This window comes from Malania oleifera, chromosome 9, assembly GCF_029873635.1.
Source record: "Malania oleifera isolate guangnan ecotype guangnan chromosome 9, ASM2987363v1, whole genome shotgun sequence".
Classification (NCBI taxonomy): Eukaryota; Viridiplantae; Streptophyta; class Magnoliopsida; order Santalales; family Ximeniaceae; genus Malania; species Malania oleifera.
This window is the reverse complement of record NC_080425.1, coordinates 38,307,824-38,328,767: the sequence shown is the minus strand read 5'-3', so window position 1 is coordinate 38,328,767 and position 20,944 is coordinate 38,307,824. Positions and strand designations below refer to the sequence as shown.

General features: G+C 36.6%; 1 protein-coding gene across 1 annotated transcript; it reads left to right on the top strand.

Annotated features, from left to right (window-relative positions):
* Positions 1–715: 715 nt before the first annotated feature.
* Positions 716–10,502, top strand: LOC131163786 (uncharacterized). The gene is made up of 11 exons (XM_058120532.1): positions 716–1,194; positions 2,170–2,294; positions 3,883–4,327; positions 4,753–4,868; positions 5,217–6,000; positions 6,204–6,671; positions 7,018–7,206; positions 7,298–7,525; positions 8,616–8,940; positions 9,082–9,265; positions 9,732–10,502. The coding sequence occupies exons 1-11, from the start codon at positions 985–987 to the stop codon at positions 10,213–10,215; spliced, it is 3,558 nt and encodes a 1,185-aa protein (XP_057976515.1). The 5' UTR covers positions 716–984; the 3' UTR covers positions 10,216–10,502.
* Positions 10,503–20,944: the final 10,442 nt, after the last annotated feature.

The following is a 20,944-nucleotide window of genomic DNA, read 5'->3' as shown; positions in this document are numbered from 1 at the left end:
TTCATAAATTTTTGTACTATGATAGCAAGTGATCCTTTACTAACTTAAATATCAAAGAATTGAAATTTTTTTGGCCTAGTTTTGTTTTAAAATTTTAAAATGTTTTTTAATTTAAAAAGATTAACACTTTTGTGTTCTATTTTAGTTTTTAATTTTCAAACTTTTTCATAATTTTTGGCAATAATAAGAAAATAATTTTTTACTGACTCAAATATTGAAGATTGTTTTTAGTCTGATTTTATATTATAAAATCTTAAATTCCAAAATTTATTTATTTTTTTTTAAAAAAAGGCCAGTGAATGAACAATCCATTGATCTGTCTTATTTGTGCGCCACTGTCCAAATAATAAGAAAATAAATTGTTAAAGCCTTTATCTAAAAAATATTATAAAAAAATTTGCAAGGCCGACAACAAGATTTAATTTTTAATTTTAATTTTATTTTTATTAAAAAAAAACACACGCAAACCTTATGATTCATGATTCCATCCCCACTTAACAAGGAAGGAAAGGGCACAAAATAAAGTGGAACGTGCGAAATAAGAGGCGAGAGTGATTAAAGGAGGGGCAAAAGGGTCAACCTGGGGGGTATTATGGGAAAGTAAATTAGGCCGAGGGGTATTCCAAGTCAATAAGAAAAAGTTAAGTGCCGTTGGCGTATGCTGACGTGGCCAGCGTCTGCGCAGATAAGTAGCATACCCATTTCAAACACGCTTACTCCCAAAGAAACAAAGACCCAAAAAAAAAAAAAAACAAAACAAAATTCAAAAAGCAAACCAAAACGAAAGGCAAAACCCGCAACACGCTTAAATTGCTTTGAAAAACACACAAAACACTTCCAAACCGAAGCAGAAAGCGTCGCAACCTTTCTTTTCCTTCTTCCACATATTCATTCATTCTTCTCCCTCTTCATTCCTTCCTTCATTTGAAGTCGTCATCGTCATCAGTCATCATCATATACATCGATCATCGTCCGGAGTATTGGATGGCTGCTGGAGTGGAGTCGCCGGAGTCGGAGAAATTGGCCGGTACTCGGTTGGAGATTCCGGCGAGCGATTCGACACCGTACTCATCGTCATCATCGCCGCTAAAAATGCCTCGGAGGCTTCGCGATCGACTCCTTGACTCCAAAACTCCGTCTCCGACCGTGGAAGAAATTGAAGCTAAGCTCAGAGATGCAGATCTTCGCAGACAGGTCTCTTGCTCTTTGATATCGACCTGATTGTGGAAATTTTCCATATTTTCTTTTTCTCTGCTTGTTTTCTGACAAATTATTTGGCGTAATTAAGAGAGATGAAGTGTTCTTTTCTTTCCTTTTTTTTTTTTTTTAACGTTTCCTCAATTTTCTTGGTGATCAAACGGAGGGTGAGATCAGTCTAAATTTTACTATTTCTTTTTTTCTTCTTGGTTATTTTCTTTTTGAATTACTGAATCGTCCTTCCTTCAATTTTGAAGACTTTCTGGCTGTCGCCTATGAGGATTGGAATTTTTATTTCTGGAGTTCTCCCTCTCCTAATTTTGAAGGCTTGTTCTGGTGTTTGGTGGGTGGGTGGGGGGTGGGGGGGGGGGGGGGTGTTGGTTCTTCTGTTTGAATTTTGTTCTTCACTTTTCGCTATTCCTTTTCACATGGGCACCTCTCTCTCTCTCTCTCTCTCTGAGAGCTAACTTGATTTTTTTACCAATGTTCCCTTGTTGTGTACTTTTGACAATAACTATTTCGATTTTTTGGCTTGATCGGAAAACACCAATTTATTTTTATATCTGCAATCAGTTGACATTCCGTTCCTTTAGTTCTGCTGAACTTGCAATTCCAATTTGTGCGTGATTTCTTGCAGTTCCTTTAAATTAAAAAAAAAATCCCTATGCTCTACGTATGAGTGTCCTCGGCTAGACCAGCCTTCCCTTCCACAAAATAAATTAATAACTAAATATTCAAAGACTTCAATATCTTCTCGTAATTTCATTTTTGTTAAATGTTATCAACAACTATCCTTCAAACTTGAGATTGCTTCCGGTGAGTTTTTACCGGAATTTTCCTAGAAAAAGGCTTCAAAGCATTTTGTATTCTTGACAACTTTCTGGCAAGATTTAGGGGTTATGGATGAGTTTTATACAAATTATCTTTAACGTGGGTTACTCAGTTTATCCCCATCTTCATTATCTTTCGCAGCAATTCTATGAGAAGTTGTCCAGCAAAGCCCGGCCAAAGCCAAGAAGCCCTTCACAGTCCTCGTCTCATGAGTGTGACCTAGGTCAGCGCCTTGAGGCAAAGCTCCAAGCTGCTGAGCAGAAAAGGTACATAAATGCATTTATTACATAAATTGGTATCTGAAAACTCATTATATTTCCTTTTTCTTCTTTTTCAGGCTTGAATTATTCAAATTATAGCAAACCGACTTTCTTTTATTTTATTTCCATTTTAACCTATGCCAAATGTTGCCCAAGTTGTCTCAGTATTTTTTGAACTATGTCAACCTATGCTTAATGAAGCCATAGCAATCATCATCTGTTTCTGAATTTGGATTATGTGTTGTTTCTCTTCGTTAGGTTCCTGACAAGTCCGGTTCTCCAAGAAATAATTTGTGTTATATATATATATGTTACTCTAGCTTAGGTTTCTGACATTTCTAGTTTTCAAATAAGTGACCTGTTATAGCTTGGAGCTAGTTCGTTCAATCCTTGTGTTTCAAAGGGTTCTCCATGTGCTTATTGATCATCCCCATGAACCACATGGCTGCAGTTGTTCTGACTCTGTTACCTAAATTGTGTTGAAATTCGAATTATCGTACTTCATTATTGTGTATAATAAATTAATAATCATATCATCTGCTGGATAGCGATGTTTAAATCACTAGTTCATGCTTTTTCTGATCCGTTTGGAATCATCCTACTTCATTATTGTGTATAATAAATTAATAATCATATCATCTGCTGGGTAGGGATGTTTAAATCACTTGTTCATGCTTTTCTGATCCGTTTGTGTTTTACTATGTTGGTTTTGAATTTTTTGAATTTTAAATGAACTAATACTTTAAATTTGTTTTAATAAAGAAGTATTGTTATAGATCTCACTTCTTCATGGTCCTTCATTGGTTCCATGAGTGATATGTAATCTCTAACACATGAAGCAAAATAAAAATAAGTTAAAAATATATGTAAATCTCTAGTATATGAAGAAAAATAAAAGGAAGGTTAAAAAATAAATGCCTAGTACTTAGGAATGAATAAATTAAAAATCATTTCAGTTTCATGGAAAGGTCATTCCAAGCCTCTTTTCTTGTCTAAGACATCAAAAACAATGTAAAACAGAAACTTTGCCTTCTATATGGGATTTCAGCTTGTTGACAACCAGATGGGATCAAGTTAAAACTTAATGTAAACAGAGTGCTACTGAAAATTTGCAATCACTACTGATGTTACCATTTCCACCTTCACTCTGTGGTTTCTGAAAATATTTGCTTGCAACTCAGATGATATTCTGGTTGATTTTTTTCCCCTTGGGGTGATATTAATATTAAATGAATACATAAAAAGAAGTAACAACTGTGTAAAAATTGATGTTATCCAAGGCACAAGATGAATTACTTGATATTCTTTTGTCTGCACTTAATATGTTTCCTCTATGTGTGTGTGTGAGCACTTATATATAGAAATTATGGTGATCAATTAATGTATACTACTCAGTCTAGCATTTGTCTTCTGGTTTGAAATCTTGCTGATTAGCATATTGTGCTTTTGCATGTGTGCTTGATGATACAAACGTTAGTCAAAGAGCATTGTTTTATGAACACGACATTGAACACAAACCAGAATATATCATACATGTTAAAATTATTCTTTAATTTAAGCCTACTGAATTTAACTCATTTCTTTGAAATAACAGGTTGAGTATGTTGGCGAAGGCTCAAATGCGACTAGCTAAGTTGGATGAGTTGCGGCAGGCAGCAAAAACTGGTGTAGAAATGCGTTTTGTAAAGGAACGTGAGGAGCTTGGTACAAAGGTGGAATCGCGTTTTCAGCAGGCTGAGGCGAATAGAATGCTTATCCTTAAGGCTTACAGGCAAAGAAGAGCCACGATAAAGGAGAGGACATCCCAGTCTTTGTTGCGAAGGATGGCTAGGGAGAGTAAGTATAAGGAGCGTGTGCATGCTGCAATATATCAAAAGCGAGCTGCTGCTGAGAGGAAGCGATTGGGATTGCTGGAAGCTGAGAAGAAGAGAGCACGTGCTAGGATGCTGCAGGTGCAACGGGTAGCTAAGTCTGTTTTTCACCAACGTGAGATTGAGAGGAGGAGAATGAAAGACAGATTGGAAGATCGACTGCAAAGGGTATGCACTAAAAATGTCCTTGTACCAGTGCTTTTTCTTTTTCTTTTCTAAAAATTCTGTTGTTGGCCAGTTTTGGTGCTTGCTATGGTCCTGTTAAAGCTTGATATACATTGCTAGCCCACAACCTTAATAGCTTAAGCTTTTAGGTAAAGTGTTGTCTAACATGGTATCAGAGCATGGGTTCTAGTCTCATTTCCTGCGTTTATTATGTGGTGTTTAAAAAAATTATTGTGTTTCCTATCATGGATAATGTTATTTATTAGGTGTTTATCTCTCCACGTGCTGTCAGGCTGCCCGTTGGTGGGGGGGGGGGGGAGAGTGTTAAAACTTAATACACATTATTGGCCCACAGCCTAATAGCTTAAGCTTTTAGGTAAAGTGGTAATCTAACAGTTCCCAACCTCTTATAATGTCTTGATAAATAGGCAAGGAGACAGAGAGCAGAATATTTGATGCAGAGAGGACGAGTGCATGGTTCTGTCCAAGTTAATTGGAATAAGATGCACAAGCAGGCAGATGTTTTCTCCAGAAAAATAGCTAGGTATACAAGTTTTATTTTGAAATCTTCTTACCTTTTCTACTTTTTATTTATGATTATTTTTCTGTATTTTGAGACAGATAATCCATCCATTGCTCTGTTTTTGTCAAAGCCCAGCTTGTTGTTATTTCTGTGTTTTGAGACAGATAATCCAATCATAACTGTGTCTTTGTCAAACCGAGCTTGTTGATGTTCTGTATTTAGTTTGTGAACAAGAATGAGGGGTTCTCATATTTGTCACCATTTATATTAGATTGTTCTGGGGTTTTATACATAGATATATGAGTTTTGTTTTTTTAACTTGATAATGTGACCAAATGATTTGCCTAAAAGTATTGCATACTTTTTAAGGTGTTGGAGGCGGTTCCACAAACTGAGGAAAACTACATTCGCCTTGGCAAGGGCATATGATGCCTTGAAAATTAATGAGAAATCCATAAAATCAATGCCATTTGATCAGCTTGCTCTTCTGATTGAATCAATTTCAACCCTTCAGACTGTCAAAGATCTACTTGACCGGTTTGAGAGCCGATTTAAGCTTTCACAGGCTGTTGCTGCCACCACTGGGTCATCTGGTTGGGATAACATTGATCACCTTCTCAAGAGAGTTGCTTCCCCAAGTAGGAGGAGCACACCAAGGAACTCTACCCGGAGCAAAGGCACAAAGAGACAAGGGTCCAATAGAGAAGCTAGCAAAAGTCCAGCTAAATTATCAAGATATCAAGTGAGAGTAGTGCTTTGTGCTTACATGATACTGGGTCATCCAGACGCAGTTTTCAGTGATCAAGGAGAACGTGAAATTAGTCTGGCCAAATCTGCAGAAAGTTTTATTCGGGAGTTCGAGTTGTTAATAAAGATCATCTTGGATGGGCCAGTGCAAAGCTCCGATGAAGAGTCTGATGCTGCATTCCCAAAACGCTGGACCTTCAGATCCCAGCTTATGGCATTTGACAGAGCATGGTTCTCCTATTTAGATTGCTTTGTTTCATGGAAGGTTAAGGATGCCAAGACTTTAGAGGAGGATCTGGTGTGGGCAGCTTGCCACCTTGAGCTCTCTATGATTCAAACTTGCAAGATGACTCCAGAAGGAGATAGTGGTGCTCTTACACATGATATGAAGGCTATTCAGAAACAGGTCCTATCCATGACTCTTTATAAGGAAACTTCTTATGGAATATTCAAACACCAACAGTAATATTACAATCATTATTTTAACAGTTTGGCATCTTGTAGATACCTAAATTTTACATTTAGTGTGGAGAAAAGATCAATTTTTTTGTATTATTTCCCTTTTGTCCATTTGTCTGCTAATATTGTTGATTGGTTCTGTTCGTGCAGGTTACAGAAGATCAAAAACTTCTGAGAGAGAAAGTGCAACATCTGAGCGGAGAAGCTGGGATTCGACGTATGGAATGTGCTCTTTCCAATACTAGAACTAAATATTTTCAAGCAAAGGAGAAGGGAAGCCCATCAGGTTCACCCCCAATCACCCACTTTTTGACTCCAAGTCCACCCAGTTCTTCTGCTCGCTCGCCCTCTGTTTCTGACCCTAACAGAAGAAGCAACCTGATTGAAGACAGCAGGAGATCAAGCCGTGTAGTTCGGTCCTTACTTACGGAAGATGTTTCACCCCTATCCAATGAAAAATATGCAGATCCTAGAGGTAGTTTAGATGGTCAGCCCGGCTTTTCTGATGAAAAGTTGGTTGTAGAAAATGAACTGGTTGTAAATGAAGTTGTCCATGATCAGCATCGTGCATTAGCCGACAGCTTTAATATTACTGCTGAAGACCAAAACAGTATTAAGGTCAGTGAATTGCCTATATTTTCTCCAAATCTATCTTATGCATGGAGGATTTAGACCATAAACAGTGGAATTTGTATTCCTTACATATTTCTGAAGAGAATGGGGGTTGATATATATGGTTTTGGGACCATATTTTTCCTTATGCTGGATTGTGTTTGACTGAGTATAGGAAGATGGACAATATCCTTTGTAACCCTAAAGGTTAAAGCTGACTTACATATAGACTGCTGTAATCTTAAAATTGGAAGGCAAAGTGATTATTTACAAGCTAAACAGATTTTCTTTTTACATGATGTTGATTAGAAAAGTTATTATATTGGTTAATCTCACTTAATTAACAATTCAGGCTAAGTTCAAAGAGACGATGGAGAAGGCTTTCTGGGATGGCATTATAGAATCCATGAAACAGGATGAACCGAGCTATGATCAAGTTGTTGAACTTGTGAGGGAGGTGAGGAGTGAAATTTGCATGCTAGCTCCACAGAGTTGGAAACAAGAAATTATTGAAGCAATTGATATAGACATTCTCTCTCAGGTAGCCCTACTGCCCGTACCATTTCCAGAAGCCAATAATTATAATTAACTTTAGAACTTACATAACTGTTCTTTTCATGTTTTGTCTGAAGGTACTGAAGTCAGGTAATCTGGACATAGATTATCTTGGAAAGATTCTGGAGTTTGCTTTGCTTACTTTGCAGAAACTGTCTGCTCCAGCCAATGATGATGAAGTGAAGAAAACTCACCAAAAGTTATTGAAAGAGCTAGCTGAAATATGTCTATCCACAGATAAATCTAACTATTCACATGTCATTGCAATGGTCAAGGGTCTGCGCTTTGTCCTTGAGCAGATACAGGTGTGTTTTCTTGGCTATACTTTCCACCAGATCTATTAAATAATCACTGGATGCAGGCACACTCAATGCTTTCGACAACCATGGGTAGTTTTAAGGTAGTCATGAACAGCTTTTGGGTAGTTACAGGTAAGAGTACAAAAAATTAGGACATGTGCTTGCATTGTTTGAAAACTTGATTTTGACTATGATTTTATTAGGAATTTTTTGGATTAATATGGGGGGAAAAGGGCAGATTGAAAACTACTTCTGCTTCTTTATTAATAGTAGAGATTTGCAGGTAGTTAGCCGTGGGTGTGTGAAGTTCACTACAAATTCAATGTGTTTGAATTCATAACTACTTGCTTGAATGGTGTCACAAATTTATTTATAATATAAATTTCATATGTGATTTGCTAGTTTTCTTAACACTTTTTACCTGCGGCTGAGATTTGATAAATATAAGCATTCTTCTTAATTTTCATTTAAGCAAATTTGATAGTGACACCATCTTAGTTGAAATTTTATGATCTTAATTCCAATAATGTGAATTTTGTGTTTTGCATGCAGTTATTTAGGCAGTTTTTTTTTTTTTTGAATTGCTTACTACTTGGTTATGATTAAGTTATGACTTATGTGTAAACATAAGTAATACATACACTTGTGCAGATCTTAAATTCACTATTGAGCATTATAACACCTATGCGCATATAGCGGTCTTAGCCACTTTGTCACTATGAATAAATAAATAAAATAGTCCCACTGTCTTTCTGCAATAGTTTCTTGTCTAATTTCCGTAACACTTTTAAGAAGCATGCTTGTATAGCAAGCTTGATGTGATTTTGGCATTCCTTTGTGTTCTTGGAATCATAATTGTTTTGGGCCTATGTTGATATATTTTAATTAAAATTCATTCATATTAAGTATTAAGAATTTAAGAGTGCTAGTTGTCTTTTTGCTTTTGCCTCAACACTTTGTAGCAATCCTTGGTTAGATTGACAGTTCCCTATGCATATATTGAGATCAAATTTGTGTAATATGTAAGCTTCTGTTTAGCATGTATTGTGCTGGGAACTGAATGATGAATGATGTATCATGGAACTTTTTCTGGCAGGCACTCAAGCATGAGATAAGCAAAGCTCGTATAAGAATCATGGAACCATTTTTGAGGGGACCTGCTGGTTTGGAATATCTGAAGACAGCTTTTGCCAAACGTCATGGATCTCCATCTGATGCCTTCTGTTCTCTTCCATTGACAATGCAGTGGCTTTCATCTGTCTGGGATTGTAAAGATCAGGAATGGTCAGAACATACAAATTGTCTCTCAGCTTTGACAAACCATGAAAGTTCATGTCAAGCCTTTATTCCATCTACCACCCTTAAAACTGGTGTACTGCTTCCGGTGGCTACCACTTCAACTACGGTTATCAGTACAACAGGTTTGAATGTCGGAACTCACCTTAGATTCTTTATAAAATAGAGCTTGTTCACTCCAAGAAAATAAAAATAAAAAGTCTCTCCAGAAAATAGCTGCTCACAAATTTTTGGGGCACATTCTCTTTCTTCTTCTTATGGAACAGGTAGCCAACAACCAGGATGCAAGGGAGAAAAGGTTGATTTGTTGGTGAGGCTTGGCTTGTTGAAGTTAGTAAGTGGGGTATCTGGTCTAAAACAAGAAACTCTACCTGAAACTCTCAAGCTTAACCTCTCTAGACTGAGGGGTGTTCAGTCCCAAATTCAGAAGATTATTGTGATTTCTGTCAGGTAGGTGAAAGAGAGGAGACATGATCTTTCTCCTGCACCATTTTGTAATTTTTTTTTTACCAGTTACTGAAACAAATAAACTGTGAAAGTGAGAAGAAAGAAAAAAAGAACTAGTATTAAAGAGTCACTCCATTCATATGATCTAAAACAATTGGGCCTTCAGATGTTTTAATTTAATTTTTTTAGAACTGTTGTCATTTGCCTGAATCAGAACTCTAAGCGCTCACTGTTTGTCTTCAAATTGTTTGAAATTTATCCCCTGATGCAGCTGGATATTATTCTGATAATCGTCTTGCATTTATCTTTCTAGTGGTCTCAGTGCACGCATGTGTGTCTAAATCTTTGATGAAAGATAAATCCCTAAATAAGCTACTTGGTAGTTTCCATTTAGAGCCATTACATCCTCTTTGTAATTTGCATTTTCTAAATGCTGAAGTACACTGAACAAGCTTTATATTAATTGCAGTGCTCTTATTTGTCGGCAAATCATTCTGAGTGAGAAAGCAGGAGTGGGCACTGCGGATGTGGAAACCATAGCGTCCAAATGTGTTGAACAACTCTTGGAGCTCTTGGATCGTGTTGAAGATGTGGGTATTGAAGAAATAGTTGAAAAAATCAGTGAGTTCTTAAAAGATGGGAACGAGTTCTGTGATGCGGAGAAGCTTCAATTGAGAAAGGAGGTCATGGCCAGGATGCTGGCAAAGAGCTTGCAAGATGGAGATGCCGTCTTTGGAAGGGTGTCACGAGCTGTTTATTTGTCCATGAGAGGGGTTTTGCTGGGTGGGAGTGGAACCAAGGGAAGAACATTAGCAGAAACAGCACTTAGGAAGGTTGGGGCTGATGTTCTGACCACAAAGCTGGTGGAAGCTGCGGAAGTATTGGCGGTGGTGGCCACTGTGTCGGTTAGTGTTCATGGGCCATGGTATGCACGTCTGACAGAAAACCTGTGAAGAAAACATTTTATTTAACTTGTAGATACCTAGTGTTTTATGTATGTGTGTGTAACTTCAGTAATAGATTTCGGTAGGTGGTGGTTTGTCTGTATATCAGTTTTTAACTGCAGTCATAGTAGGACATTACGATGCGGAATTATTTCCTGGATGGAGCAGAAGTATGTAAATAATATTTTCACTGAAATGAAGGTGTGATGGACTGCTTTCATCATTTAAGCCGCCCAGACACTGGCATTTGTATGTTTTAGAGACATCATTTGAATGCAGAATTTGTTTTATGTTCCCTTCCCACTTGCGTCCTCTCCCTCTGCATAATGCTTATTCAGCTTCCTTTCTTCTTCCCTCTGCATGGAACGCTCTCTCTCTCTCTCTCTCTCCTTCCTTTTTGTTTTTGCGTTGTTTTCTTTATTCCCTTGCATCTGTTTTATAGCAGCAAAACTTGATCCGTTCCCACAATCTTCCTATTGTGGTCTGTGGCTGCTGCCTGTATCACCTAACAATCAGGATTTTTGTCCCAGACCATTATGTGTTGCTGCTAGTGCATACTAGGGCCTTTTGTTTTACATCATTTAAAGCCACGTGAAGTGTGTGCAAGCAATTTTTCTTCAAAATTACAATATTTTTTACGATTAATTTTTTGACATCACCTTTTGTGTACTTCTATCACTATGAAAAGAGAATCCTCAAAAGGCCATTCCCCGAAATTCCATCACTGTTCAACCGTCCATGCTGCCAATATTACCCATTCATCACGCCTTCATAATCTCACTTTCATCGGAGTTGATTTGACTCACCCAGTGCTATAAATGAGTCAAGTTATTGGCAAAGCTACTCGGTTCTCTATATCATAATAGTTTGTTTGAAACTCATTTGTTAAGATAAATCAAGTTTGTTTGATGTTAAAAAAATTTAAACAATAAAGTGAGTTTCACAATAAGAAAGTTGGGCTTGCTTAAACAATTGGCTTGTATAATAGGATCACAAATTAACTCATCAAATGATTCATGAACTTGTTTAATTTTCACTTGTTCACCAGCTTACTAAGAGGTTCATTAGTTTATATTATTCCTTTTAGAGCTTACTCTAAATTGGCATTACATTCATATATTTTAAAAATGTTTTCTATCAAGCCATGACAAGTCATATACAACTATTTCTTTTTAAAAATTTTCAGATAGAACACCAATCAAGATACTACATGGGTCACAAATGAACTAAAGGTTCTTTCTTGTTTACATTAATAAGTAATTTAGGTTTGATTTAAAAGCTCATTAAAAAATTATAGAAACTTGAATAAGATTAGATTTGATACATTTAGGTTCAATTAATAAATGAGCTAAATATAAACAAGACTTAAGCTTGATTTTTTCATTCAAGAAGTCTTAGACATACCATCATCAACCACCAATGGAATCATCACCCCCTCAATCTACCACTAGTTAGGAGTCCATGAATGGAGGACCTTCACCGATGGTGCACTCACCCCATGTGTGGATAAAATAAGTGGAGCAACCTTTTTTTTTTCTCATTTTTGTGCTTCTTTCTTCTAGAACTACGAGAAATTCACTTCAACTATGACAAACTAGATTTCCTTTCAATCTTGCCAATACCAAACTCTAACTTATTGCTACATTTTGTAGGTAATTGGAAAGGATTTAAGGAATTGGGAATCAAGTTTGAGAAAATTGCATGGATAAGAAGAGACTACTTCAAATTGTGCTTAGTCTCTTTGGCAAGGTCACAAAATCTCCCACCCATATTACTTAATGTTTAAATATCTAATGAAAAGTTTGCCTTTTTCATTAGAGTTCCTATTAATTAATTGCTTGAATCCTTTCTCATATCCATAGTTTTTTGTTTTCATGTTATGCGGACCTAATGAAATCATGTACATTATGTTCAACCACCTAGTGTGCATGCATTGTATCAATTACAGGATTCATATCACATATAGTCAAGTTTAGTCTTCCTCGACATCCTTATTCTATATTGCATTATTCCATGGCCACTAACAAGACCAATGAAACCACCCCCCCCCCCCCCCCCAAATTCAAACCTACAACTATTGATGCACAATTTATTTGTCTAGTTAGACACTCATTAAGGCCCTATAGACAAAAAATTTGAGCATCTCAATAATTAGTGTGGACAATTCTTAAAGGTTATTAGGTAAGCACCCTATTGTAGAAGGCATAAATCAATCAGTTCGGAACCCTAATATAATTGGTTCTTGTATTGAATAAAGTTAGCCCAAGGCATTCTTCTTACTCCAAAAGTCCCTATAGCTCCCAACAAAATAAGTCAAACCCCAACTGGACCACCTATCAGATTAATTCATTCCCTATTTCCTCAAGTGTAGGTTTGGTAAGGGTTGTTTTCGTAAGACTGACAATGTACGGTACATAAACCATATGCATCCTCCACACTTACCTAGATAAGGATTTAAGAAATATCACTAGAAGGGTCAAAATTGATGTGTGTGCCTATAATGAAAAATTAGATCTAAATACAATCTTTGGTTCGTTAAAGGAGATGGAGGACTTCTTTGAGTGGTGTTGCATGAGACGTGAAGGAAAAGTGCATCTTGCCAAGGTTAAGTTCATTGGACTAGTAAATAAATGTTAGCAAAGTGTGTTCAACAAAACCTACAAAAGTTACACTTAGTAGGAGGTAATAAAAGGCCTCCCTGGGCCATAAGGCTCCCTGTTTTAGAAGGTAATAAGTTAGAATTTAAAAGAAAGATACCTTTCCTCCTATATGAATAAAATTTTCAAGAAAATCTTAAACCATAAAAAACTATAATGGTGACTAGTTACATGGACCTTTTCTAGGAGCTTATGGGTTGTAGCAATGTTTTAAAGGATATATGTCATAAGTCATTTGGTTTGTCAATGGTTTTAAAGAGGAAATTAGGAAGGAGATTGAGTTGTATTCTCCTAAGGTTATTACGGATGCCTATTAATAGGCCTTTAATACTGACCTGAGGCCTACTTCTTGTAGGATATTTGCTCATGTGAGTGAGTCTTGACCACAAACTAGGACTCTTATACAATTTGAACCCACCTCTAGCTTAGGATGATTCCCTATAATGTTGCTTGCATTTTCTTTTTCCTAAGGAGAGCATCACTAGGATTATAAATATGGACCAAAAAAATTACTCGTCCAAGTGCCTTCATTAGTGATCCTCACACTAGTAGTTGGGCAGTTCTATGAATGTTATGTCTGAAGCTACCTTGGTTGGGTTGATCCCTAAAGCAGAGACATAAACGTAGCCAATTAAAGTAACTTTGGTTAACAAGATTTGCAACTTAAAGAATTGTTTAGTGCCTATCTAGTTACGAGAATGTACAGACTAATTATACTTTGATATATTACTTAGGGATATAGTCATGTCCTATTAGGGCACATTTGGTTATGTGATTTCAATCTAACCAATCATGATCGGAAGAACATCTACATTTTTAGGTACAAGGAAAAGAACATAATTCTTAATCCTACCATGCCCAAACCCAAGGACATTGGGAATAAGAAGTTAGTCCTACAAGTCCTCGTTGAGAAAGGAGTCTATATCATATATCACAGAGCTTTTAAGAAAAAAAGTTTGAAGAGTAAGTTCTTGTTAGATTTATAGTCAAGATAACTTGGTTGGAGGTCAATGGTAAGCTCGCCAAGGCTTGGGTCCTTAATTACCAAAAATAATATTTATAAAACCTAACTATTACCAAGTTCAGTAGAAAGTGGGGAAGTCGAGTATTGATCCACGGGGATTAGAGTGTAGTTATCAACCACTTCCATATTAGTTTATTAAGGCTTTATGTAAAAAGAAGTGTAAAGATGGGATTTTGAAAGATGTTTTCTATCAACTACTTGAAAGCATATAAATCTAAATTAACTCTACTCCTACAAAGCCATGTTCAATCATGAATCTGGCCTAGGATGTTGTGTGCGTAATCTATGTTTGGTCAATTATCAGTAATAGGGTTTCACGGTGAAAGGAGTCATTCGATGGCATAAAGTAGCAAGGGTGCACCAACCGTCCGGAGCACAGTCGGGAACCGGAGTATACCCTATCATAATGACCACAAGAACCTTTTTAGATCTGCAGCCTATTACGTATACTTAATTAAATCTATAGAAGTGCTATCCTATCTCTTAGGGCATCAACACAATCAAAGTGATAAATCAAAGCAGGTAAGGAAAGCAGTAAAAGAAAGCATGTAAAACAATCAATCTTCTTGCAACTAAGTGTCTGTTGACCTTATGGATCATACACTATTTTGATTATGACAAATACTCAGGTATTTAATGTCTATCAAGTTTGCGTGCAGGTTCATATTAGCTTGATCATTTGATGGTACGTGAAAACTTGAAGACTCAAGACCCAGAAGATTTATTTTATATTGTAATTCATGTTATACTTTGGGTCTATAATAATTTCATTTCAAAGGTCTGTAATAATCTCTGCATATCATACATGTAGGATTTGTAAGCTCAAAATTTCATAGACTTACCATAGAAACTGAATGACCTTAGGGCACCATTCGGTCTATCGACGCCAGATTTTTGGGACTATCTCAAAACAGCCCCTGAAAAGACCTTAGTGTAACTCTAGGTCCTAGCACTCACACACATATCATATAATATATAGAAGTGTTAAATTTATGCTGAAATTGAATATTATTAGGGATTTTGTGAGAGCTCAGGAGACCGAACCCCAGGTGTTCAAAACACCTTGGGCGCCCGAACCGCTGAGAAGTCAGCAGGTTGACCAGGTTTAGGGCGACCGAACCAGAAACAAGCGCATCGCCCTCGGGCGACCGAACCCATCTCAGAGTGCTTTTCACCAACCCAGGCACCTGAGCCTTTTAGTTCAAAATGAGCCCCGGGCGACCAAACCTACGACCGGGCACCCGAATTTACGAACAAAGGCTACTGACTTTGTTTCGAGTTGCCGAAGCATGAAACAGGCGACCGAACCTATTTAAATACCTTTTATTCCTATGTCTGTTCGGGCGACCAAACCATGGGTCAGCCACCCGAACCTTGGCGGGTTAAAATTAATTTAACCACAGTAAATTAGGGTTAAGTTGGGTTAATGGTGTTTTAACTATTTGACACTTTTTTAATAATTCCCAACAAGTCCTTAACGGTTATAATTTTACCCTTATCTATAAATATGGGTTCATTTTTTAGGATTAGTGTGAGATTAGCCAAAATAATTAGCCAAAAATCCTCTCTTTTGAAAATACTCTTTTTGTCCAAATTCTCTGAAATTTCTATTCCCTTGATACATTTTAGTATTGTGAGAGTATATTGGTTGTGCTAGTATTGCTAATACTCCCAGTGTGCTTATGTGATTGATTGATTTATTTTTGGGGAGTTAGCAAAGTTTATCCCACAGATTTGAATATAATAAATCTTGTGTTGGGATAAACTATGTAGCTTAAGGATCTTTGCATTGTCATTGCAAGATTCCTATAGCTTTACTTTTGTTGTGCAAATATTTTTACAAGATATAATATCTTTCAAACTACATTGAAGGAAAATATTTTGAGATAGTTTGAATATTTGATTAGCATCTTTGAAACCCTGATTATTATTGAGATTTGATATATATTGTTTCAAAGAAATAGTTTGATTAGAACGCTCTTAAGCATATTAGCGATAGTATCTTGTTGAGTGTAGCTTGCACAAAAATGCACATCACTGAGCTTACATTTACTTATATTGTGGATGTGTAGTTGATTGATTATATTGTGCGTATTGGACACATATATGCTTTACTTGAGAAGCATAATCACTGTACTGGTTACATTGTGAAGAATACTGTTGTATTTCCAAGTGTGGCCTGAGGGGGTTTGATCTAGCCCAAAAGGATCAGGTTGGGGTTAGCCCTGTGAATTTGACTTATTGCTTTCTTCGCCCTGCAAGGAGAATTTGTAAAGGTTGAGGTCAGCCCTGTGCTAATTGGCCTAGTTGTATTAGGTGCACTCCACCTGTTAAGTGAGCATTAGTGGAATCCTTGTGCTGGTGTAGCCAAGGCGGGGACATAGGCACATTTGGCCAAACCTTGATAACATATCTTGTGTGCTCTGTTTATATTTCCGCACTTTATTTACCGCATGTGTATGTTATTGTGTGAATGATGCACATGATTTAAATTCTGCATATTATACTTATCTGCGCATTTAGGTAAATAGACCTAGGTTGTGAATGTACTGCTAAACTAGTTTAACCTAGGAGAAAAAGTTTTAAATTCCAATTCACCCCCCCCCCCCTCCTTGGGAATACACCAAAGCTAACATTGTCTATCACTAACACCAAGGAATACAATCGAATGATCTTCTAATCTATAAGGAAAGCATGTAAAAATGGCTTCTTATTGCAAACGAATTGTCTATCACTAACGATCAAAAGTACAAAAGAAAACCATGATAGGAATGTAAAGGAAAACAAGTAAATCTATTCTAAGGTTGGCTCTCAATGGGATTTTAGGCCTATCACTAACCCAAAATCGACCATAGAGGAACCCATAGAACATGTTCGTAGCTATTTCTTATACCCATTAGGGTTTACAAAGTTTGGAAATCGAATTAGGAAACTTTGCAGAAAATCTCACGCAGAAGATTATTACTGTTGGCCAAGTCACTCCTATGCTTCCCTTGATCACGCCCTGGTCGAGACTCGAGGGAAATCATGAATTCGAATCTTCAGTGTCGTCGACGATGTCGCGCCAAAGGGTCTTGCTAGTCGATTGGTCAAGACTTGCAGGATCTCAAACTTCAGGAAACCTCAGGAACTCAACATGGTCGCGCTTTCAGAGTCTCTTTCGTCGAGCACTTGGTCGAGACTCTTAGTATCTTGAGCTCTGTATTCTTTAGGTCACTCGAATTGGCTGCCCTGGAGGGTCACTTGGTAGGACGCTTGGTCAAACCTTGCAACAAATCAATCTTAGTATGAACCTTGGAGTCTGTAGTGGATGACTTGGTTGCCCCTTGTGTTTCCAGTCGCACCACTTAGTCAAGCCTAGTCTTCTTTTCCTTTGATGATCTAAGGCTTTGGAAGTTTGACTGAACATCTAATTTTGGCTCTGAGTTTCCCAAATACTCCCTTGGCTTCTCATAATGCTTAACTCCTTGGTTTTAACCTATTTTTCCTACAACACGAACAAACCTTACATAACTCCGAACTATGTTAACAAAGGGTTACATAAAAGATAAAAAGGATAAACAAAGGTAATTAAGGTTCTAAAATCATGCATTTTAGGGACTCATCCCAACCCCATTGTTAGCCTAATAAGGCTTTCACCTCTTGTTTTGATGATAACAAATGACGAAAAGGTTAATGACATTATATGTTCAAGTAATGATGTTTTTAGGAATCTGAAAAAGCCAAACTCGGCAAAGCTTTGAAAGATCACCAACAAGCTTAAAGGTGTACGGTGTGTCATGAAGTGATCAAACCGGAAAGCACAAAGACATCTGAAGATGAAATGAACCTAAAGCTTCAAGATGATCATGAAGTTTCAAGAACAAGAAATGTTCATATTGTTAGGAAATCTTTATGTAAGTACTTCAAAGTTAAAAATGTCCTTTTGAATGAAATGAAGCTCATTAGGGGATAAAGATGGACTTAAAGACTTTATTTTAATACCCCAAAAAATGTTTTTCAAAAGTAAGAAAGCAAAGAAACCAAATATCTTTGAAAAAGAAAGAAGGAAAGTGATTTTGTACTGTCCAGGCGATTGAGGTTAAATCCTCAGGCAACCGAAGATTTTTGCTGAAGAAAATCAAACAAGAGGTGTATCTTCAGGTGCCTGACCCTATGTCTTCAGGCTCCTGAACCTACTTCAGGCTACTGAGGTTGCACTTCAGGCAACCAAAGTACGGCAACGGGCAGATTTTTCAAACTTCTCTTTTTCAAATTTAATTGATTTGTACCCTAATATTTTTGGAAACTTTGGGGGCACTCCAAGTAAACTTGGGGAGCACAAATGAAAGTGTTTTTGAAGCCTTTATATACATGGTTTATGAGAAACAAAAACAACAAGCATTGAAAATTTTTTTGAAGATCTCTTTCACTCAAAGCTTCTTGCTATTTGTTTTAAAGCTCTGAATTGCTGTAAAATTTCTAAGAAATCTCTAAGCTTTTACAACTTCTCTAAAGTATCTAATTTAAGTTCTTGATCCTCATCAAAGATAAGTAAACCAATGATATTTATATTGAGCTTCTTACTTCATTTTTTTGATATTTTAAATTTGAAGTATATTAGTTTCTAAAATGTACTAATCAGCTCTTTGTGTGAGCATTATTTGTATGCATCTATTTGATTTATTTCTTGTATATTGACGATTCCAAGGATTGTTTGGATCGTTGGCTAAGCAAGGGGATATTGCTTAGAGAGGTGGGCTCTAGCCTAGTTAAGGAGTGACCGGACGAGGGGATTATATTTGGAGAAGGCAGGCTCTAGCCTTAACCAAGGAGTGTTGTAAAGGTATTGTTTTGACTGTTAAAGGAATAGGTTTAGTGAATCTTTTGGTGTTTTGCCAAATGCGAGGACGTAGGCTGGGTATAAGTCGAACCTCGTAAAAATCTCTGTCTCACTCTCTCTTTCCCTATTCTTTATTTTTAGTACATATTTCAATTGTGTGGATAGTTTAAATTTGAAATCATATAAACTACGTATATTTGGAAATCAAACAAACTTAAGGTTTAATTTTGATTTGGGGTTGCAGAAACCGAAAGGGAGTACTTTGTTTAAACCATACTTTGTGAAAAACCATACGGGAGTACGTTACTTGGTTAAACATCCCAAATATAAATTAACTTAAGAGTTTATTTGAATTCTGAAGTTTGGAAAGAGCAATTGGATCTTATATTGAACATCACATTGAAGAAGCGTTTTCATATATACAGGGCTTTGTTCAAACTCACATTTACTACAGGGCTGAACACAATACAAAAGTTGAAAGTTACATATACCATTAATATATTGTGATTGAATGGTATAAAGCTTGAGATTGAGTGAACTATGTTTATATTTCAGAAAGTACTAAATCTTGAATGATTTAATAAATCTAATAGTGTTGTAGTGAATTTATATTTGGCGAACAAATTGGTTGTTGGTTTGAGCATCGTGGTTGATTGGCTTGATTGGTTTAATTATTTGCGTGGTTGAAGATTGAATGTTTTATTAGTTGTCTTGTTGATTGTTTAAAAGAAACCAAGTTCTTGTTTGATTGAAAAAATAGATAAACAAGTTAAAGAATTGGTTAAATATTAAAAGAAGTTAAGGACTTTAAAAAGAACTAAAACGAAAGTTTTAAAAGCCAATTCACCCCCCCCCCTCTCTTGGGAAGCTATTCCTGATTTCACCCAACTTACACTTTTCTAGTCCTCAAGCAAAGCAAAAACTAAAAACACTAAAAAAACTAACAAAATTCTATCTACCCTCTCTTTCACGAGAAACATGGTTGCATTTACCATATGCAGCAAGGCTTTAAACCCGTAAGTTGACCCTAGTGGATGAGTTGTAGTCTCGTGAGGGTTTCTAGAGTGATACCCACAAACACCACTCTCAGTGACCATAAAATACCATGTAACACAATCATATCATTTTACATATAGGTATATGGCCTAATTACACATAAACTTCTCCATACATAACTCCATTATACACACACTCTGCAACAAATTACTTATGCTAGTCTCAACAATATATAGCCATTGTGAAAAGCACCGCTCATAGAGAATCAACCAAAAATTTCAATTTAGAGTTAATCTAGTCATATAATTTCAAGTATGGATAGGAAAAATCACAAGGCATGCGTAAGGTGTATGATCAGTCACACTTATCCTTGGACACCTGTAGAATGGTTGTCTTGACTTGGCCTCATTGGTATACCCTCAAAATCACTCAAGAAAATGGGTTCACTCTCATATGTGAGGAAGAGTGTCATGATCAAACGTCCCCTATATTTTAAGGAACATGCGCTAAAAATGTGGAGTGGACTAGTCTCACGGGAAAGGAATCTAGCCTATAATGAGGTGTCTGGTCCTTCTCCCTATCATCTTCTCACCTACTTGCCACGTCCAATCAAGACCACCCTAAATCAACCTATTTATGAACTAGGTGTGAATACAACTCATATGCATCGGACAGTCGAAGAAGCTTGTAGGATCATGTGTTGTGTCCCTAGCTTGACCTCTTCATATTTAGAGCATGAATTTTATATATTTTTCATTTCTTTTTCTTTTCTTCTACTCATTCTTTTTGCTATTTTTTTCATGGTCAGCTAGGACATTTTTTACAAATTTTTGTCATCTTCATATCTCCAATGGGAAATTAAGCTCAAACAGGAGTCCGTGAACTGGGTCTATCTCTAAGGGTGGCTCAATTTTCATGTCTTGAGTAGGCTATAAGACATAGGTTTCTATCTCCTCATTAGACATCACCTTCAGGCTAGAAATATAAGAACCAATTCTAGAGGGCAAAGAAAAGGTAAGTTGAGTTTTTATAAACTCAGAGTTTGATGTCAACAACTCAAGAAATGAACTACAGGATCAATAGTACCTCACAAGGTGCCATAGTCGCCACGGTTGTTCTCTTAGTGCTCTCAAGGAACCCTAAGTGCTACAAATCATGTGTAAGTGCATTTTAGCCTCATGAAGTACCATGTAAATACAAGAGTTTACACAATAGTAATAACACAAACGAATCACTAGT

Bases quoted from the DNA above. Each gene is read 5' to 3' on its own strand.
- LOC131163786 (XM_058120532.1), top strand. From the start codon at position 985: ATGGCTGCTGGAGTGGAGTCGCCGGAGTCGGAGAAATTGGCCGGTACT. The intron at 4,869-5,216 runs GTATACAAGTTT...ATACTTTTTAAG, and splicing joins TTCTCCAGAAAAATAGCTAG to GTGTTGGAGGCGGTTCCACA. The intron at 7,207-7,297 runs GTAGCCCTACTG...TTTTGTCTGAAG, and splicing joins ATATAGACATTCTCTCTCAG to GTACTGAAGTCAGGTAATCT.